At 35.9% G+C, this 22,955-nt stretch overlaps 1 protein-coding gene across 3 annotated transcripts in view; it reads left to right on the top strand.

Moving 5' to 3' along the window:
• SMCHD1 (structural maintenance of chromosomes flexible hinge domain containing 1) overlaps positions 1-22,955 on the top strand; it is a 189,845-nt gene that overhangs the window by 82,667 nt on the left and 84,223 nt on the right. For 2 of the 3 annotated variants that reach the window (XM_037018172.2, XM_037018179.2), the window contains exons 21-24: positions 7,881-7,977; positions 9,294-9,366; positions 20,640-20,779; positions 21,430-21,564. In XM_037018172.2, the coding sequence (XP_036874067.1) occupies positions 7,881-7,977; positions 9,294-9,366; positions 20,640-20,779; positions 21,430-21,564 (445 nt within the window). The remainder of the gene's footprint in view (positions 1-7,880; positions 7,978-9,293; positions 9,367-20,639; positions 20,780-21,429; positions 21,565-22,955) is intronic. The other variant, XM_073212867.1, reaches the window with a different exon arrangement.

Genomic DNA, 22,955 nt, shown 5'->3' with positions numbered 1-22,955 from the left:
GCTTTTTGTTTGTTGAGGTGCATGAGCTCTTTATGTATTTGGGAAGTCAACTCTTTATCAGATCTGTCATTTATGAACACATTCTCCCATACTGTAGGCTACCTTTTTGTTCTATTGATGGTGGGTTCTATTGAGGTTCTATTGATACCTTTTTGTTCTATCTTACCCGGGGAGATATGTTCATGAAGAGAAGCCACTCATGTTTATGTTCAAGAGATTTTTGCGTATGTTTTTTCTAAGAGTTTTATGGTTTCATGACTTACATTCAGGTCTTTGATCCATTTTGAATTTGTTTTTGTGTATGGGGTTAGACAGTGATCCAGTTTCATTCTCTTACATTTAGCTGTCCAGTTTTGCCAGCACCATCTGTTGAAGAGACTGTCATTTCCCCATTGTATGTCCATGGCTCCTTTATCATATATTAATTGACCATATGTGTTTAGGTTAATGTTTGGAGTCTCTATTTTGTTCCACTGGTCTGTGGCTCTGTTCTTGTGCCAGTACAAACCAGTCTTAATTACTCTGGCTTTGTAGTAGAGCTTGAAGTTGGGGAGCGAGATCCCCCCCATTTTATTCTTCCTTCTTAGGATTGCTTTGGCTATTCGGGGTCTTTGGTGTTTCCATATGCTTTTTTGAACTATTTGTTCCAGTTTGTTGAAGAATGCTGTTGATAATTTGATAGGGATTGTATCAAATCTGTATATTGCTTTGTGCAGGATGGCCATTTTGACGATATTAATTCTTCCTAGCCAAGAGCATGGGATGAGTTTCCATTTGTTAGTGTCCTCTTTAATTTCTCTTAAGAGTGTCTTACAGTTTTCAGTATATAGGTCTTTCACTTCCTTGGTTAGGTTTATTCCTAGGTATTTTATTCTTTTTGATGCTGTTGTGAATGGAATTGTTTTCCTGATTTCTTTCTATTAGTTCATTGTTGGTGTATGGGAAAGCCACAGATTTTGGTCTGTTAATTTTGTATCCTGCAACTTTGCTGAATTCCGATATTAGTTCTAGTAGTTTTGGAGTGGAGTCTTCAGGGTTTTTTATGTACAATATCATGTCATCTGCAAATAGTGACAGCTTAACTTCTTCTTTGCCAATTTGGATTCCTTGTATTTCTTTGCTTTGTCTAATTGCCATGGCAAAGACCTCCAGTACTATGTTGAATAACAGTGGGGAGAGTGGGCATCCCTGTCTTGTTCCCGATCTCAGAAGAAAAGCTTTCAGCTTCTCACTGTTCAGTATTATGTTGGCTGTGGGTTTATCATATATGGCTTTTATTATGTTGAGGTACTTGCCCTCTATACCCATTTTGTTGAAAGGTTTTATTGTGAATGGAGGTTGAATTTTGTTGAATGCTTTTTCAGCATCTATGGAGATGATCATGTGATTTTTATCCTTCTTTTTGTTGATGTGTGATGGATGATGTTGATGGATTTTCGAATTGTTGTACCATCCTTGCATCCCCGGGATGAATCCCACTTGGTCATGGTGTATGATCCTCTTGATGTATTTTTTGATTCGGTTTGCTAATATTTTGTTGAGTATTTTTGCATCTACCTTCATCAGGGATATTGGTCTGTAATTTTCTTTTTTGGTGGGGTCTTTGCCTGGTTTTGGTAATAGGGTGATGATGTTGGGTTCATAGAACGAGTTTGGGAATATTACCTCCTCTTCTATTTTTTGGAAAACTTTAAGGAGAATGGGTATTATATCTTCTCTATATGTCTGATCCAATTCCGAGGTAAATCCATCTGGCCCGGGGGTTTTGTTCTTGGGTAGTTTTTTGATTACCGCTTCAATTTCATTGGTGGTAGTTGGTTAGTTTAGATTTTGTGTTTCTTCCTTGGTCAGTCTTGGAAGGTTGTATTTTTCTAGGAAGTTGTCCATTTCTTCTAGGTTTTCCAGATTGTTAGCATATAGGTTTTAATAATAGTCTCTAATAATTGTTTGTATTTCTGTGGGGTCTGTCGTGATGTTTCCTTTCTTGTTTCTGATTCTGTTGGTGTGTGTTGATTCTCTTTTTCTCTTAATAAGTTTGGCTAGAGGTTTATCTATTTTATTTTCTCAAAGAACCCGCTCTTGATTTCATTGATTTTTTCTATTGTTTTATTCTTCTCAATTTTATTTATTTCTTCTCTGATCTTTATTATGTCCCTCTTTCTGCTGACTTTAGGCTTCATTTGTTCTTCTTTTTCCAATTTCGAGTAATCTTGGTTCCTGGCCCTTCTGCTTCATGGCATTAAATACATCATGCCACTCCTTTCTGTCCTGTAAGGTTTCTGCTGAGAAGTCTGATGTTAGCCCAATGGGCTTTCCTTTGTATGTGATCTTATTTCTGTCCCTGGCTGCTTTTAACAGTCTGTCCTTTTCCTTGATCTTTTCCATTTTTATTACTATGTGTCTTGGTGTTGTCTTCCTTGGGTCCCTTGTGTTGGGAGATCTGTGGATCTCCATGGCCTGAGAGACTATCTACTTCCCCAGATTGGGGAAGTTATCAGCAACTACCTCCTCAGAGACACTTTCTATCCCTTTCTCTCTCACTTCTTCTGGTATTCCTATAATGTGAATATTGTTCTGTTTGGATTGGTCACACAGTTCTCTCAATATTCTTTCATTCTTAGAGATCCTTTTTCCTCTCTGTACTTCAGCTTCTTTGTATTCCTTTTCTCTAATTTCTATTTCATTTATCGTCTCCTCCACCGTATCCCACCTGCCTTTAATACCCTCCATCGTGCTCTTCAATGATTGGATCTCCGACCTGAAGTCATTCCTGAGTACTTGGATGTCTTTCCGTACCACCATTAGCATGTTGATGATTTTTATTTTGAACTCCCTTTCAGGAAGAGTCAGGAGGTCCATCTCATTTCAATCTTTCTCGGGAGTTGTATTAATAATTTTACTCTGGACCAGGTCTCTTTGGCAGTTCATATTTGTATATGGCGCCCTCTTGTGTCCAGAATCTCTATTCTGGAGCTGCTCAGCCCCTGAAGCAATGTCACGGGTCGCAGGGGAGTGGTATTGGTGGTGCCTGGGGGGAGGAAAGAGCTGTTCCCCGCTTCCTGGCTCCTGTGCCTGTCTCTACTGCTTTAACTAGTGGGCCGAGCACACAGATACAAGTTTTTGTTCCAGAGCAGCCGGATATGAATCCCTGCTTTCCACAAGCAGCCAGAATCCCAGTCTCCCCAGGTACTCCACCTGTCCCAGCTTTCCAACCCTGTAATCAGAAGAGTATGGTGAAAGCACCATAAAATGTAGGTTTGTGCTCCCAGCTCAGATCTCTGGAGCTAGGTATTCAGCGGTTCCAAGCCTTCCACTCCCTCCCTGCTCAGTTTCTCTTCCTCCCACCGGTGAGCTGGGATGGGGGAGGGGCTCGTGTCCCGCGGAACCACAGCTCTGGTACGTTACCCCGTTCAGTGAGGTCTGATCTTTTCTCCAGGTGTATGCAGTCTGGTGCCGTCCTCTTTCCTGTTGCTCTCTCAGGATTAGTTGTGCCAACTATATTTTCTAATTGTATCGAGTTTTAGGAGAAAGCCTCTCTCTCTCTCCTCTCATGCTGCCTTCTTTAATCCTCTCCCCTACTAGTAGGTTTTGGTTTGTTTTTAAAACCACAGCAATGAAGATTATGGTTTCCATAGAAATTTGAGTCTTTCTTTAGAAATTGCCTTTACTTAACAGCCTTTTAGAGTGATGTGATTGGCTTATATTATAAAATAGCTCTTTGAAACTTAGCCATGTTTCCAGTGATAGAATAGGATGTTCATTATTTTCCATTATGTCTTTCCGCGGCGCCTAGGGACAAATTCTTGTTCACACTGAAGAGCATGAATGCTAAGTGTTTCTTTTTTCCATTTTGGCAAATTTATCTTTTTGGGTCCACTTTTTATGTATGCTTTCTTCTGTTGTCTCTAAGTATTTTTTCCCTTGTGTTGTAGTTTTTTTTTAATCATTTGAGTATATACTATATTCCAGACATTTACTTACTAGAGATATATAATAGCATAGTACTTTAGGAGGTTACAGACTAGTGCGGTAAGTAGTTTAGCATTGAGATTTCTGCCATAGTTAAGATCCTGCAAAGCAATACATAGTTATAAAAAATATTCAAAAGTTTTTCAGTTTTATGTTCTCTTAAGTTGCAAAAAGTCATTCTTATTCTTGTGTTTTGACATAATGCATTCACATGAATAGTAAACAGTAATGGAATCAGTGAATACTTAAACATGTTTAAGAATAAAACACTAAGTATCTCATCTAGTCAGAAATGGAAAATATTAGTGCTTCAGTCAACACTTATTGTCTATCATGTCTTCCATCTTTTCCTTGATAGGATATTCTTACATACAAAATTTCTGTCGCATGTATATATTTATATTTCAGGTTTTACGCTTTTAAAACAAATTTGGTGGCATAGCCATGTAAGCTTATCTTCCGTAAAGTAAGACCATTGTCTGAGTGGGTTTCTTTATTGTTTTTGTTTTCCAGTGTTGTCTAAATTTTAAAAATTTATTTACACATAAAGCCATAAGAGTCAAATCATTTGGAAAGATTTACAAAAAGAGCAGTTCCTCCTCCCTGTGCCCTCTTCACCATACCTATAGTCACTTTTCAGAGACCACATTAAGTTTTTTCTACTTGAATCTTCTGGTAACTACTGCCATATATCTAAGTAAATTTTATATTGCTGCTTCTTAATTTTAGGCATTTAGTTTTAGGCATTCTCTCTTAATTTATGGCTATAGGAGGTAAGGACATATTTTCTTAGTGCCACTTGGGTTAAAAAAATCTTCTTATTTCCACATTCTTCATTAAAGTTATATTCTGGCTTGATTAGTATTTTATTTTATTACAGTCATGTAAATGCTAGTCATTATTTCCTGTACAACTTTGTTACTATACTTTTTCCTTTCAAAATTGATTACATATTAAACTCTAAACTCTGCCAGGTGTCTGGTGTCTTCTCAAGATGTTTAGGTGCACAGGTAATCTTGAAAACATGAATGTATGGGTTGTAGCCAATTATCGATATAAGGGAGAAAGATTTCCTTCAGCCTTACAATCTCTTTATCAGATTGTCAGTTTCATGTTCCTGGAGACATCTCCCTTGGAGCTTGCAATGTGTTCTAGTCGGCATGGATTGTTTTTATGCTTATTGTTGCCATCATTCTGGGATCTTCCTTCACCTTCATCTCGGAGATTCTCTTTGTCTTCTGTGTTGAGGAAATGTAATTAAATTTTTTCAACCTAGAAAACTTATGCACAGAGGTCAAAGAGAAAGAAAACAATTTTATTCTCAATTAAACATTAAACCAGAATGTGATACTCATCACAGGCAATCTGACAAAGAGATTGTAAAGGCTGCAGGAAATCTTTCTCCCTTATATCGATAAGTGGCTACAACCCATACATTCATGTTTTCAAGATCGAATTGTTGAATTTCTTTATTGTTGACTATAGGGTCTGCAATTCGGAGTCAGCTGACCAGAAGTTAGGCCCAGGAAACTGGGAGGTAGGGCCTACTTTCTTTGAGGACTATACTTCCGAGATGGCTCTCAGGTCCCCAAGAAAATATTCCTGAATTGCAAGACTTATTAAGTGGCTTATTTTATTGAATATGTAACTTTTCATGTTCTCCAGTTTTTTAAAGGAATCCCATGTCCCTCTTCCTTTTACTGAGACTAGTTTCCTAGTTTTCTAAGAAAGAGTACATGTGGGAAAAAATTATAGCTCTGGAAATGTCTGTTCTACTGAAATCACTGAATTGAAAGTTGGGTACTGTTTTCCATAAAATAATGAAAATGTAGCTTCATCTTTGCCTTGTAACTTCCCAGTATTACTGGAAGTTCATTTTGATTTTCCTCTTTGTACTTCTATGTATTCTCTCTGGAAGCTTATAGGATCTACTTTTAATTCTCAGCAAGGCAGGACTAGTACTACATCTTAATGTCAGTGTCTTCATTATTTGAAGTACTTTTTTCTCCACCGTCCATACTCACTGTTTCTTCTTTCTGGGATCCTTATTTGTATGTTATTGAAATTTCCAGACTTCTCTGATTTTCCTTTGTTCTTAATTTTATTTTTGTGTTTCTGCTTTACTTTCTGACATTTTTCTCAATTTTATCTTTACAATCCTTCTATAAAGTTTTCCTTTCTACTGTATTTTTAATGTCAAAGAATTCTTTTTGGTTCTCTAAATTTTCCTTTGTAGATCTTGTTCTCATTTAAGAATGTAATACTTTAACTGATAAATAAATGGTAGTTTTAAAATTAAACACCTTTACCCACACAGTTTCTTTTTGTTGTTTTTTTTTTTTATATATATCTCTTTTGTTTGGGTATCTGGTAATTATTGGTCCTCTGCTTTTAACTGAGTGGCTCAAATGTGGATGGGAAACTGAGAATGTGGACGAGGCTGTTAACTTGTGAATTCTACTATAGAAAATCTGTCTGTAATGCTTTGCTGGGAGGAAATCCTGTAATCATATCTTTAGATACTTCTTTTTGGGCTGGGAGGTTTTCTCAAAAATCTTGTCTCTGGCCTGGAGGGAATAGTTTGGCTGTCCAAGTTATCAGTCCAGAAACAAGACAGGAGGGGACTTGGGGTAAAATGGGGATGGGAAGGTCTCAGCATCCATGTGCATTCATTCAGGATTACAGTACCCCTTTTATTCTTTCAGTATTTTACCCTATCCTTCAAATAATCTGTGTACTACTTAAGAGATTCTGTGCTTTAATATTTTCAGAGAATAATCTCCCAGTCATCTGACAGAGGCAGAGGGGAAATCTGGACACCTTTTTCTTTTCTGCCCCCCACTTCAAGAGGCACATAGTACTACCAATTCCTGAATGGTCCCTAGGAATTCTGTGGTATAAATTGATGTCCAGCTTTTTTCATTGCTATTATAGGGTTCTGTTTTCTTGGGACTACTAAGACATTTGCTGCCTGTCCTGTTTTCTAGCAGATAAGTCTTGATGTCTTTATCTCTTCTTCTTAGCCCCCTTTTCTTATTTTTGCCTTTAATGGTAAATGAAAGAAATCCCTTTGTTCTCAGATGAGTGAGGTATTAAGAGATAGTAAAAGTAGATGTGCATATTTAGTGCCCATCTTTCCAGGGAGTCTGTTTTATTTTATATGTTACTGTATAGCTTTTTTTCAAACAAGGCAAGTCATTTAATTTTTGCAATTTATTCAGGTAATGCCTGTAAATATTTGAATTGCATTCATCTGAAAACTTAGGCTTTTAATTCTGAACATGGTATGTCTTCTCCCTTTTTTCCGTAACTTACCCTATGACAGAGTAAAATGTTTAGGATCTACAAGTGGTCTAAGGTGACTTAGGAATCAAATTGCTCATGGCAGGAGATTAGGAAATTTCAGCATATTTATGTTCTAACAAAGTTATGGTATCACTTGATCATTTGAGTTTATCTGAAATTGCCATTCAGTTTAATAGATACCAGAAATTCTCTCAAATTCTACTGAGTGAAAGATTTGAAAAAAATGCGTGGCAAAGTCTGAAGACATCCTCAAACTGGGCCTTTGGATATTTCCTTCTCTTAGGCCTATATATATGGTCTAACATTTGATTATTTCCTGCCTTGTATATTAACTAATTCAGTATGTGACGTTTTGCATTTTATAGTATATTTATCATTTGCAGTGTTTGGCCCACTGGTATCACCAACCAATTACTTGTTGAATCATTTTGCTTTGTAAAAGAAACTCATGGAATTTGCTTCTGTTGAATTATTCCTGTTTTTAAAAATACTTTATTAGAAAAGTGAATGAGTAAGAACATGAGAATGATATTTGAGAAAATACACATTTTGCAGCTTCTTAGGAGGTAATGCAGGGAAAGTTAAAAATCATTTATTTTTTCCAGTGGTTTATCTTTGCATTATGAAGAGCTAACCAAAGGACCAAATTGCATAATTCGAGGTGTTACAGCTAAAGGCCCTGTGAACTCTTGTCAAGGCAAGGTAAGCACTACATAAATTTTACTTATAGTAAAAATGAAATTGGAAATTGAAAATTGAATAACTATTTTTTTAAACAAAATGGCAGTAATGTGGAGTGCTTAGGAATTAATCAAAATCATGTCACCCAACTTATCATTTACATCTCTAAGGAAAGCTAGCACATTCACTGCTGCTGACATTTATGAATTAAATATTTTTCAACTGTCTTCATCTTCATTCCACCTTTTTGGCATTCAAAGCCAGTTTTTCCACACAGTTATCCAGTACTATGTTGTTTCTTTTTTCCTTTCCAGCCTTTTCCATCTATTTTTGTTTTTCTTACAGCAAAAACAAAAACAGAAAATCTTTAGCTCACCTCTGTAAATGTACTGGGTTTGGTATTTGGATAAAGGAAATTGTTTCAGGAGGGATAAGATTAGGGAAAGGTAAAGACATAAATTCCAATAAGGTAATTTTTTAATCAGATATAGATAGCCAACAGATGTACATTACTAAAAGTGAATATCATGGCTAATACCTTAAGTAATATATTGCTTTTTATCCCCCTTTATCATTACCTTCAGTATATACTTAAAATTTTACCCTATCAAAATATTTAAAATAGAGCATGTGAATTTAAGTATATATCTATCCTGCACTTATATAATCAAATCAAATTAAAAATCAAGTCCTGAATTCAGATTTCCCTGGAAAAAGGACTTGAAATCCATACAAACTTGACTTTACTAAGATAAACTTACTTATAAAAAGAGTTCTAGATTTTATTTTGAAATAATGTTATATTTACAGAAGAATTGGAAAGATATCATAGAGTTTCACATATACTTCTCATCCAGCTTCCTCTATTAACATTTAAATGACCATATATATTTATCCAAATTGAGAAATTAACATTGATATAGTACTATTAAAACTATGGACTTTATTCCCCTATTCTGTAGTTTTTCCTTTAATACTATTTTTATATTCTAGTATCTAATCTAGAACTCCGCATTGCATTTAGAGTTTCTAGATTTTTGTGTTTTTTTTCACATCACTATTTTCCGTATTTTTTATAATGCCTATCCTGATTCTGATCATTATTCAGAGGATATGTCTTTTCAATTTGAAGAGGCTATTTTCTATAAAGAAGCAACTTATATCAGTTTTTTTTACCAGCATCTTACATAGATAATACAAATTTAGACAATATAAATTTGCTGAGTAGATTTCTATAATGTTATGAAAATGAAAAGCAAGGAATCAGAATTAAGGTGATAAACTACTTAACTATTTATTTAGGACTTGGATTTAATTAAAATAATTTTTTCCAACAGAATTTTAATCTGAAGGTTATTCTACCGGGTTTAAAAGAAGACACACAGATTTTAAAAATTAGATTATTACCAGGTAACATTTTAGTATTTTTAATATTTACCTTTAAAATAATATTCTTATTATAAAGTATAATGATACTTACAAAGATGAAGTGTTTTTTGGTTTCGTTATGGTATAAATCTTAAATACATGTGAATGTCAAACAGCACTGACAGAAATGACCAATTAAAAAACAGGAAAACATTTAGGAAGACTGTAGTGAAATTCTAAAAATAATCTTGAGAGAAAAATGTGACCATTAAAAATGTATTGGGGTACTGTTTTTGAGGACATACTAATTAGGCTCATGTTGGAATGGGATATCTTTCACTACTTTTTCTGATATAACTAAATATTTCATATTTTAAGAAGAAAAGTTTCTCATGCATCTTTCAACTTGAAATAAAGTTAAAGTAACACAAAAATGCTGCCTAATTTGAGAGGCTGTCTGTTGTAGAGATTCTAAGAGTACATTCTGATATCAGCCCTTCTGGGTTTGAATCTAAGCTCTGACACTTATGACCTAGGTAAACATGTTGTGTGTCTCAGTTTCTTCACGCATAAAATGAACTAATAATCTACTTTCTCAGGATTGTTGTTAGGATTAAATGAGTTAATACAGGCAACCCTCACTTTGCACAATTTCATGGTGACCGAATGGAGGACACAGTTCAATGATGCTTGTGTTCTCATTAACACTGTCAAAGTGAGAACTGCACGTGCTTGTAAAACTCCTAGAACAGTGTTTGGTAGGACTTGTGGCTCTCATATGAACACCACCATGATCATATCTTTGACTACATACGACCTTTTGTACTGTTTTTAAGTGAAAAGAAACATATTAGCTATGTCCTTTTGCAGAGTCCAGCTCTGCTGAACCTGAGAGCCTGAGAGGAGTGGGTGGGAGACCAGAAAAACACAGAGATAGATACAAGAAAGACACAGAAATCAAAGTTGGGATCTGGAGGTCTACTGACCAGCGATGGTGGACCAGTCATGCAGTTTTATTTCACAACACAGCTTATATACACAGACTTACTTCCATGAACCGCCCACAATGATCTCATTTCCAGGCTGTTCTCACATCTGGTGTTCTCATTTCCGGTGATCTCACTTTCAGATCTGGTGTTCTCACTTCTGGATCTGGTGTTCTTACTTTTCTGGCTCTCCACATCTCCCCCGTCTTTCTTTAATAGAAACTTCAGGTGATAGATAAATACACTAAAGATTATAGCAGGCAGAGGGTCTCCCAACACAGCCCTTCCCTTCAGCTGCCCTTTCCGTATGGTAAAAGATAGAGGCGGGAGAATGAGGGGGCAACCGCTGTTGGTCAAGTTTTTGACAACTGCTTGGGTATATACTTTTTCTCAAGTGTACATGGAATGTTCGCCAGAACAGATCACATATTAGGGCACAAAAAGAGCCTCAATACATTTAAAATGGTCGAAATGGTATCATACAGCTTCTCAGACCACAATCATATGAAACTAGAAATTACACAAAGAGAACAAGCCTGCAATACATGGAGACAAATGAAAACAAAAAAACAACAGTCCGAAATTGATGGATGCCACAAAAGCAGTTCTAAGAAGAACATACATACCAATACAGGCCTACCTCAAATACTAACAGTCTAAACTCACAAGTTAAAGAAACTAGAAAAAGAACAAATGAAACCCAAAGTTAGTAGAAGGAGGGACATAATAAAGATCAGAGCAGAAGTAAATAACAGAAGAATAAAACAATAGGAAAAAAATCAACATAACCAAGCACTAGTTCTTTGAGAAAATAAAATAGATAAACCCCTAGCCAGACTTACCAAGAAAAAAAGAGTACGGAAATAAATAAAAACAGAAATGAGGAGGGAATAGTCACAACAGAGGCCACAAAAATACAAAGAATTATTAGAGAATTCTGTGAAAAATTATATGACGATAAATTAGACATATTTAAAAAATGGACAAATTCCTAGAAAAATACAACCTTCCAAGAGTGACCTGGGAAGAAACAGAAAACTTGAACAAACCAATTACCAGCAATTAAATTGAATTGGTAATTTAAAAAAACTCCCAACAAACAACAGTCTAGGACCCAATGGCTTCACAGCAGAATACTACCAAACATTTAAAATAAGAGCTTAGCACCCATCCTTTTTAAGTATTCCAGAGAGTAGAAGAGGAGGGAATGTTTCCAAACTTATTCTGTGAGGCCAGCATCACTTTAATATCAAAACCAGACAAGAACACTTTTTAAAAGATTACCAATATCCCTGATGAACCTGGGTGCAAAAATCTTCAACAAAATATTAGCAAACTGAATTCAAAAATACATCAAAAGGATCATCCGTCACGACCAAGTGGGATTTATTCCAGAGATGCAGGGGTGGTACAACATTAGTAAATCAATCAGTATTATACACCACGTTAGTAAAAAAGAATAAAAACCAATGATCATCTCAATAGATGCTGAAAAAGCATTTGACAAAATTGAACATCTATTCAAGATAAGAACTATGAACAGTATGGGTATAGAGGATACGTACCTCAACATAATAAAGGCCATATACAACAAACCCACAGCTAACATCATACCTGATGGTAAAAAGCAGAAAGCTCTTCCTCTAAGATCAGGAACACAAAAAAGATGTCCAGTCCCACCACTTTAATTCAACATAGTACTGGAGGGCCTAGTCATGGAGATAAGACAACACAGATAGATAAAAGGCATCCAAATTGGTAATGAAGAAGTTAAACTGTCACTCTTTGCAAATGACATATACAAAAAAAAAACCCTAAAGGCTTTGCCAAAAAAGTATTAGATCTAATAACTGGATTCAGCAAACTTGCAGATTACAAAATTGATACGCAGAAATCTGTTGCATTCCTCTTTACTAAAAATGAATTAGCAGAAAGAGAAATCCATTTACAATTGCATCAGAAAGAATAAAATACCTAGGAATAAACCTAACCAAGAGTAAAACACCTATACTCTGAAAACTGTAAGACACTCATGAGAGAAATTAAAGACAGCAATATGTGGAAAGCTATTCTGTGCTCGTGGATAGGAAGAATTAATAGAATGGTTATTCTGCCTAAGGCAATCTACAGATTCAATGCAATCCCTATCAAAATACCAACAGCATTTTTCAGTGAACTAGAACATATAGTTCTAAAATTCATATAGAACCACAAAAGACCCCCAAATAGCTAAAGCGATCCTAAGAAAGAAGACCAAAGCGGCTGGGAAAGGGGAGGTGATTGTGCTCCCTAACTTCAAACTCTACTAAAAAGCCACAGTAATCAAAACAACTTGGTACTGGCACAAGAACAGACCCATAGATAAATGGAACACTATAGAGAGCCCAGATATAAAACCACACAAATATGGTTAGTTAATATACAATAAAAGAGACTTGAATATACTGTGGGGAAAAGACAGCCTTTTCAATAACTGGTGTTGAGAAAACTGGACAGGTACATGTAAGAGAATGAAACTGGATCACTGTCTAAATTCATACACAAAAGTAAACTCAATATGGATCAAAGACCTGAATGTAAGTCATGAAACCATAAAACTCTTAGAAGAAAAAAGCAAAAATCTCTTGAGCACACATATGGGCAATTTTTTTTACTGGAGACTTTTCCTTGGGCAAGGGAAGCACAATCAAAAATGAGCAAGAGGGTCCACATGAAACTAAAAAATCTTCCATACAGCAAAGGACACCATCAGAGCAAAAAGGCATTCTACAGTATGGGAGAATATATTTCTGAATGATTTATCTGATAAGGGGTTAACATCCAAAATATATAAAGAACTCATCTGCCTCAAGATCAAGATAATAAATACCCCTATTACAAAATGGACAGATGACCTAAACAGATATTTCTCAAAGAAATACAGATTCCCAACTGGCACATGAAAAGATGTTCTATGTTGCTAATCACTAGGGAAATGAAAATTAAAACTGCAATGAGACTCCACTTCACACCAGTTAGAATGGGCACTATCCAAAGACAAGAAGTAACAAGTGTTGGTGAGGATATGGAGAAGAGGGAACCCTCCTACACTATTGGTGGGAATGGAAATTGGTGAGGCCACTGTGGAAAGTAGTATGGAGGTCCCTAAAAAACTAAAAATAGAAACCATACAACCCAGTAATTCTACTTCTAGGAATTTACCTGAAGAAAACAAGATCCCTGACTCAAAAAGATATATACACCCCTATGTTTATCACCACATTATTTACAATAACTAAGATATGGAAGCAACCTAAGTGTCACACCATCAGTAGATGAATGAATAAAGAAGATGTACATATACACAATGGAATATTGTTCAGTCATAAAAAAAATCCTGCCATTTGCGACTATGTGGATGGATCTAGAGGGTATTATAGTCAGTGAAATAAGCCTGGTGGAAAAAGACAAATATCATATAATTTAACTTATTTGTAGATGTATAAAACAGAATGAACAAAACAGCAGTAGACTCATACACACTACTGAGAAGTGACTAGTGGTTGTCATGGGGGAGGGGTTGGGATGGGTAGGTGGAGAGAGTGAGAGGGATAAAGGGGCACAAAAATTCTCAATCATAATATAAGTTTGTTATGGGGATAATAGTTCAGCATGGAGGATATAGCCAGTGATTCTGTAGTGTCTTCCTATGTTGACAGATAATAACTGCACTAGTACGGGTGTGGATTTAATAATAATGGGTAACTGCTGAAAAACTGTGCTGTATATTTGAAATGAATGTAAGATTGTATATCAATGGTACTTCAGTAAAAAAACAAAATAGGATTAAATATGGCGGCATGAGAGGTGACACAGAGGCTTCCTCCTAAAACCACATATAATACAAAAATATAATTAGTACAACTAATCCTGAGAGAGCAACAGGAAAGAGGACTGTGCCAGACTGCATACACCTGGAGAAAAGAGCAGACCTCACGGAACAGGGTAATGTACCAAAGCTGTGACCTGGAGGGACCCAAGCCCTTCCCTTACCCCAGCTCACCGGCGGGAGGAAGAGAAATGGAGCAGGGAGAGAGTGGAGGCCTGGGACTGCTGAATACCTAACTCCGGAGATCTGCTCTGGGAGCACAAGCCTACATTTCATGGTGCTTTCATGATATTCTCGTGAGTAGGGGGTTGGAAAGCTAAGAAAGGCAAAATTCCTGGAGAGACTAAGATTCCAGCTGCTTGTGGGAAGCACGGATCCATATCCAGCTGCTTTGGAACAAAAGCTTATACCTGTGTGCTCGGCCCACTGGTTCAGGCAGCGGAGACAGACATAGCAGCCGGGAAACAGGAAAGAGCTCTTTCCTCCCCCCAGGCACCAATATCACTCCCTTGCGCCCCTCGACATTGTTTCAGGGGCTGAGCAACTCCAGGGAGTAGAGCTTCTGGACACTAGAGGTCACCATGCGCAAGTATGAAACACCAAAGAAACCTGGTTCAGAGTAAAATTAATATAACCCCTGAGAAAGATGACATGGACCTCATGACTCTTCCTGTAAGGGAGTTCAAAATAAAAATCATTAACATGCTAATGGAGGTACAGAAAGATATTGAGGAACTCAGGAATGAATTCCGGTCAGAGATCCAATCATTGAATAGCACAATGGAGGGTATTAAAAGCAAAATGGATACGGTGGAGGAGACAATAAATGAAATAGAAACTAGAGAAGAGGAATACAAAGAAGCTGAGGCACAGAGAGAGAAAAAGATCTCCTAAGAATGAAAGAATATTGAGAGAACTATGGGACCAATCCAAACAGAACAATATTCACATTATAGGGGTACCAGGAGAAGAAGAGAGAGAAAGGGATAGAAAGTGTCTTTGAGGAGGTAATTGATGAAAACTTCCCCAGTCTGGGGAAGGACATAGTCTCTCAGACCATGGAGATACACAGAACTCCCAACACACGGGACCCAAGGAAGACAAAACCAAAACATACAATAATTAAAATGGCAAAGATCAAAGATAATGACAGTTAAAAACAGCCAGAGAGAGAAATAAGATCACATGCAAAGGAAAGCCCATCAGGCTAACATCAGACTTCTCAGCAGAAACCTTAGAGGCCAGAAGGGAGTGGCATGATGTATTTAATGTAATGAAGCAGAAGGGCCTGGAACCAAGATTACTTTATCCCACAAGGTTATCATTTAAATTTGAAGGAGGAATTAAACAATTTCCAATAAGCAAAGGCTGAGAGAATTTACCTCCCACAAACCATCTCTACAGTCTATTTTGGAGGGACTACTATAGATGGAAGTGCTCCTAAGGTTGAATAGCTGTCACCAGAGGTAATAAAACCACAGTAAAGAAAGTAGAACAGCTACTAAGCAAATGCAAAATTAAATTAACTATCCCCAAAGTCAAACAAGGGGTAGACAAAGAGTATAGAATATGATACCTAATATATAAATAATGGAAGAGGGAGAAAAAGAAAAGAACTCTTACATTGTGTTTGTAATAGCATATTAATACCAAGTTTGTAATAGCCAGTTAGACTCTTAGATAGTAAGGAACTTAACCTTGAACCTTTGGTAACCAGAAATCTAAAGTCTGCAACGGCAATAAGTACTTACCTATCGATAATCACCCTAAATGTAAATGGACTGCATACACCAATCAAAAGACATAGAGTCACTGAATGGATTAAAAAACAAGGCCCATCTATATCCTGCCTACAAGAGACTCACGTCAAACCCAAAGACATACACAGACTAAGTGACTCACGTCAAACCCAAAGACATACACAGACTAAGTGAAGGAATGGAAAAACATATTTCATGCAACTAATAGAAAAAATCAGGAGTTGCAGTACTTGTATCAGACAAAATAGACTTCAAAACAAAGAAAGTCACAAGAGACAAAGAAGAACATTACATAATGATTAATGGGTCAATCCAACAAGAAGATATAACTATTATAAATATCTATGCTCCTGACACAGGGGCACCTACATATGTGAAACAAATACTAACTGAATTAAAAGGGGAAATAGAATGCAATGCATTCATTCTAGGAGACTTCAAAACTCCACTCACTCTGAAGGACAGATCAACCAGACAGAAAATAAGTAAGGACACAGAGGCACTGAACAACATATTGGAACAGATGGACGTAACAGACATCTGCAGAACTCTACACCCAAAAGCAGCAGAATACATATTCTTCTCAAGTGCACATGGAACATTTTCAAGAATAGATCATACACTAGGCCACAAAAAGAGCCTCAGTAAATTGAAAAAGATTGAAATTGTACCAAGCAGTTTCTCAGACCACAAAGGTATGAAACTAGAAATAAATTATGCAAAGAAAATGAAAAATCCCACAAACACACGGAGGCTTCACAACATGCTCCTAAATAACCAGTGAATCAATGACCAAATAAAAACAGAGATCAAGCAGTATATGGAGACAAATGACAACAGTAATTCAACACCGCAAAATCTGTAGGACACAGCCAAGGCCGTGCTAAGAGGAAAGTATATTGCAACAGAGGCCTCCCTCCAGAAAGAAGAACAATCCCATATAAGCAGTCTAAACTCACAATTTATGAAACTAGAAAAAGAAGAACAAATGAGGCCCAAAGTCAGTAGAAGGAGGGATATACTAAAGATTAGAGCAGAAATAAATAAAATCAAGAAGCATAAAACAATACAAAGAATCAATGAAAGCAAGAGCTGGTTCTTCAAGAAAATAAACAAAATAGATAAACCCATAGCCAGACTTATCAAGAAAAAAAGAGAGTCTACACATATAAACAGAATCAGAAATGAGAAAGGAAAAATCACTATAGACAGCACAGAAATACAAAGAATTACTAGAGAATATTATGAGAAAGTATATGCTAATAAACTGGATAACCTAGAAGAAATGGACCACTTTCTAGAAAAATACAACTTTCCAAGGCTGACCAAGGAAGAAACAGAATATCTAAACAGACCGATTACCAGCAACGAAATTGAACTGGTTATCAAAAAACTACCTAAGAACAAAACTGCTGGACCAGATGGCTTCACTGCATAATTTTATCAAACATTTAGTGAATACCTAATACCCATCCTCCTTAAAGTTTTCCAAAGAGTAGATGAAAAGAGAATGCTTCCAAATTCATTCTATGAAGCCAGCATCACTCTAATACCAAAACCAGGCAAAGACAACAGAAAAAAAGAAAATTACAGACCAATATCCCTGAGGAACATAGATGCAAAAATACACAACAAAATATTAGCAAACCGAATTCAAAAATACATCAAAAGATCATCCATCATGATCAAGTAGGATTTATTCCAGGGATGTAAGGATGGTACAACATTCAAAAATCCACCAACATCATCCACCACATCAACAAAAAGAAGGGCAAAAACCATATGATCATCGCCATAGATGCTGAAAAAGCATTTGACAAAATTCAATATCCATTCATGATAAAAACTCTCAACAAAATGGGTATAGAGGGCAGGTACCTCAACATAATAAAGGCCATATATGACAAACCCACAGCCAACATCATACTTATCAGCAAGAAACTGAAAGCTTTTCCTTTAAGATGGGGAACAAGACAAGTATGCCCACTTTCCCCACTTCTATTCAACATAGTACTGGAGGTCCTAGCCATGGCAATCAAACAACACAAAGAAATAAAACGCATCCAGATTGGCAAGGAAGAAGTTAAACTGTCCCTGTTTGCAGGTAACATGATATTGTACATAAAAAACCCTAAAGAATACACCCCAAAACTACTAGATCTAATATCTGAATTGAGCAAAGTTGCAGGATACAAAATTAATACACAGAAATCTGTTGCATTCCTATACACTAACAATGAACTAGCAGAAAGAGAAATCAGGAAAACAATTCCATTCACAGTTGCATCAAAAAGAATAAAATACCTAGGAATAAACCTAACCAAGGAAGTGAAAGACCTATACCCTGAAAACTATAAGACACTCTTAAGAGAAATTAAAAAAGATATCAATAAATGGAAACTCATCCCATGCTCATGGATAGGAAGAATTAATATTGTCAAAATGGCCATCTTGCCTGAAGCAGTCTATAGGTTGAGTGCATCAAAATACCAGCAGCATTCTTCAATGAACTAGAGAAAATCGTTCTAAAATTCATATGGATCCACAAAAGACCTTGAATAGCCAAAGCAGTTCTGAGAAGGAAGAATAAAGCTGGGGCCATTACACTCCCCAACTTCAAGCTCTACTACAAAGCCACAGTAATCAAGATAATTTGGTACTGGCAGAAGAACAGACCCATAGACCAATGGAACAGACTATAGAGAGCCCTGATATAAACCCAACCATATATGGTCAATTAATATATGATAAATGATTCATGGACATACAGTGGGGAAAAGACAGCCTCTTAAACAGCTGGTGTTGGCAAAGCTGGACAGCTACATGCAAGAGAATGAAACTGGATTATTGTGTAATGCCAAACACAAAAGTAAACTTGAAATGAATTAAAGACTTGAATGTAAGTCATGAAATCATAAAACTCTTAGTAGACCACATAGGCAAACATCTCCTGAATATAAGCATGAGCAACTTCTTCGTGAACGCATTTCCTTGAGCATAGGAAACAAAAGTAAAAATGAACTCATAGGGGACTACATCAAAGTAAAAAGTTTCTGTATGGCAAAGGACACCATCAACAGAACAAAAAGGCATCCTACAGTATGGGAGAATATATTTGTAAATGACATATCCAACAAGGGGTAAACATCCAAAATATATAAAGAACTTACATGCCTTAGCACCCAGAAAGCAGGTAACCCGATTAACAAATGGGCAGAGGATATGAAGAGACAGTTCTCCAAGGAAGAAATTCAGATAGCCAACAGACACATGAAAAGATGCTCCACATCACTAATCATCAGGGAAATGCAAATTAAAACCACAATGAGATATCACCTTACACCAGTAAGGATGTCCAGCATCGAAAAGACTTAAGAACAGCAAATGCTGGCAAGGATGTGGAGAAAGAGGAACCCTCCTACACTGCTGGTGGGAATGTAAGCTAGTTCAACCATTATGGAAAGAAATATGGAGGTTGCTCAAAAAACTGAAAATAGAAATGCCATTTGACCCGGGAATCCCACTCCTTGAAATTTACCCAAAGAATGCACTGTCTCAGATTCAAAAAGACATATGCACCTCTATTTTTATCCCAGAACTTTTTATAATAGCCAAAATATGGAAGCAGCCTAAGTGTCCATCAGTAGAGGAGTGGATAAAGCAGAGGTGGTAAGTATACACAATGGAATACTATTCAGCCATAAGAAAGAAACAAATTCTACCATTTGCAGCAACATGGATGGAGCTGGAGGATATTATGCTCAATGAAATAAGCCAGGTGGAGAAAGACAAATGATGAATGATTTCCCTCATTTGTGGAGTATAACAATGAAGCAAAACTGAAGGAACAAAATAGCAGCAGACTCAGAGACTCCAAGAATGAACTAGTGTTTACCAAAGGGGAGGGGTGTGGGATGGCAGGTGGGGAGGGAGGGAGAAGGGGATTGAGGGATATTATGTTTGGTACACATGGTGTGGGGGATCACGGGGAGAACAGTGTAGCACAGAGAAGGCACATAGTTGATCTGCGGCATCTTGCTGCACTGATGGACAGTGACTGCACTGGGGTGTGGGTGGGGACTTGATAATATGGGTAAATGTAGTAACCACATTGTTTTTCATGTGAAACCTTCTTAAGAGTGTATATCAATCATACCTTAATAAAAATATTTAAAAAATAAAAACTGAACAAACCAAATGTTTAAAGCATATTTGCAGAGAAAGAAGGAATATCTGTACCCTTCCAGATATACATTAATTAGTATAAAACTGTACAGAAATTGAATGAAATATGTATTGAAGGAGAAATATAAATGTCAAAAAAAATCAGTCATTGTGTAACATTAATGTTAGGAAGTACAAAACTAGTTTAATAAAGTTTTATTTCTTGAATACCTTTTTCTAGATCTTTAAGATTTTACGTGTTAAGGTGATTTCTATCATGTGTTATCACTATGTCATAGTTTGTCACATAAGCTGAGTGTAGTCATCAAACATTTTATTTAATTGAGACTACTGGGCATGTATAGAATGTATGAATTTTGAGGATAGAAATGAGTAAACATGGGTAATGTTTATTTTTCCATTCTTGGCATCATTTATCAGACTAAATTTCTGTAAAAAGCTGTTTTGTTTTTTGTTATTTCAGTATTTCAGCCCTTCAAACCTGAGTCTGTATTTCATCATATAATTTTCTGGTAGGTCCCCCTCATCGATTGAAAGTGAAACCTGATTCTGAAATTTTAGTTATAGAAAATGGAACAGCTTTCCCATTTCAGGTAGAAGTTTTGGATGAATCAGACAATATAACAACACAACCAAAATTGATTGTTCATTGTAAGGTAAGCTATTGTAAGATGAGAGCATGCAGATTTTATTTTGTGTCCCTTGGTAGTATATGCACATGAGTATATCTTTTAGCTTCTTTATAGTTAGCTTTATACTGCTTCTAGGTCTTCAGTGATTATTCCTTGGAGAAATATATGAGATACCTCATTGCCAACAGTTTTCTGCATCCCTAAGCCAATAAAGATGCCAGCTACACTCAGTTTCATAAAGAGATTTGTGAAGACAACTCCTTTCTTGGCCCATTCCCCGCATTTTGATGAAGTATTTAATTTATGAATAGAGTGATAGAAATGTCTTTAGGATTGGCGATAGATTGAAAAATAAAGTTGAGTTAAAGACCACAATAAAGGAAAGGGAAACCCAAATTGGTAAACTTAAAACAGACTAGTGGTGGAGAAAGTGGGTATTTCTTCAGTAAAGTGGGTGTTTATCAGTAAGAGATAACATTTTACTTAGAGTTGTAGAAAATTATTTTTTTCATTGAAAAATTCTCTAGAGTTTAGTGAATTTAGGTGAATTCTGTTTAGAATTTTCCAATTTATACCTAGAAGTAGTAGCTCTATGAATTATTTGAAAATTTAAGGATTATTAATAATCAGTATGTTTGATTGGGGTCTTAAATTATTTTGTATGCTTCCAATAGTTTTCAGGTGCTCCAAACCTTCCCGTCTATGTTGTGGATTGCAGTAGTTCTGGAACCAGTATTTTATCAGGATCTGCAATCCAAGTTCAGAACATTAAAAAAGATCAGATGCTTAAAGCAAAAATTGAAATACCTGTAAGTTTCTATTGTTATTCGTTGATATTTGAGTCTTCATACAGATATTCTTTAGCAGCTTTATAATATTTTATGTAACATTGTTTGACTTTTAAAATGAGGTATTTGTGGTTCTTTTAGCCAAAAGGAAGAAAAGGCAGTATGAAATAGTATAGTGAATAACATTTTGTATTAGTAATTTTCTTGATCAAACCTTCTATAATATCTATGGCTCTTGTTGATTACATATTCCTGATTGTTTGGTAAATTTCCCCACTTACGACACCACTGAAGGACATATAAACATTTAATTTGTATTATAATTTTTAAATAAATACATGTTTTTTATTAGTATTTTCCTATTAAGAGATTTTTATATTAATATACATCATGACTGAAGGCAAAGTCAGCCTGGAAGAGGGCAAGCAGTTTATATGAACAATTGATCTCTTAGATTGCTGAATGGGATAACAAGTACTTAAACAAGTAAAATATTTAAATGTGGTTTCTTCAGAATTGGTGTAGATGATTAATAACCTAATCAGTTGATTAGCTAATGCTTTTTTATAATTATATATTAGTTGACATATCTTGAACCTCAAAAGAGTAAAAGACATCTTTTATTTTTTAAATTAGAATGAGGTGATAATTCTAATTCTGTTCTATTCAAGCTAGTTATATTTGATAATCTTCAAATAATGTTTGCATTTCCTTTATTCAGTAATGTGGGCCTCGTAATTTTGAGCATACTATCTTGCAAAAAGATCAAGAAGAAAAGACTTGGAGTTAGGGAGGAATCTGAGCTTGGAAGCAAAAGTAACAAGCATTAGGAATTATGTAAATACCACAGAGCAACAATAAGCAGAAGACTGAAAATTCAGGTTAGGTAAGACAAAGACCAAGGGATATTCTATAACACAGAATTAGAAAATGTTATCCAAAGGCAGTGACTCTTGAATTTGAGTCGGGTAAATACAATAGGCTCAGAATAGAAGATGGGTTATTGGCTTGATATTCTGTGAGGTAGGTTTTTAATATGTCTTTATTTATATATTTGGGCTTCAGTAGGAATGACTGCAACTGGTTGAGGAAGGAGACATGATTGTGTAAGATTGTAAAGATGTGTAGACTTTAGGTTTAATTTGAATTTTGTGTATCCTGTGGAGTGCACTATACCTGGATTATGAAATGATGTTTTAATTTTGTATGCCTAAAATCAATTTATGTAGCATAATCCAGACCAGCTCATCTTTACTGAACTGTGAAACACTGATGTACCTGTAATAAATTGTAAATATGACAGCTCAGCCTTCAGGGCATCTGGAGTCCTTATCTAGCTTGTTCACTTACCAGTGTACAATGAATTCAAAAAGCACTAGAAGCTTCAGGGTAAATAATGTATTTTACAGAAA

This window comes from Manis javanica, chromosome 9 (assembly GCF_040802235.1).
Source record: "Manis javanica isolate MJ-LG chromosome 9, MJ_LKY, whole genome shotgun sequence".
Classification (NCBI taxonomy): domain Eukaryota; kingdom Metazoa; phylum Chordata; class Mammalia; order Pholidota; family Manidae; genus Manis; species Manis javanica.
This window is presented reverse-complemented; position numbering and strand designations above follow the sequence as displayed.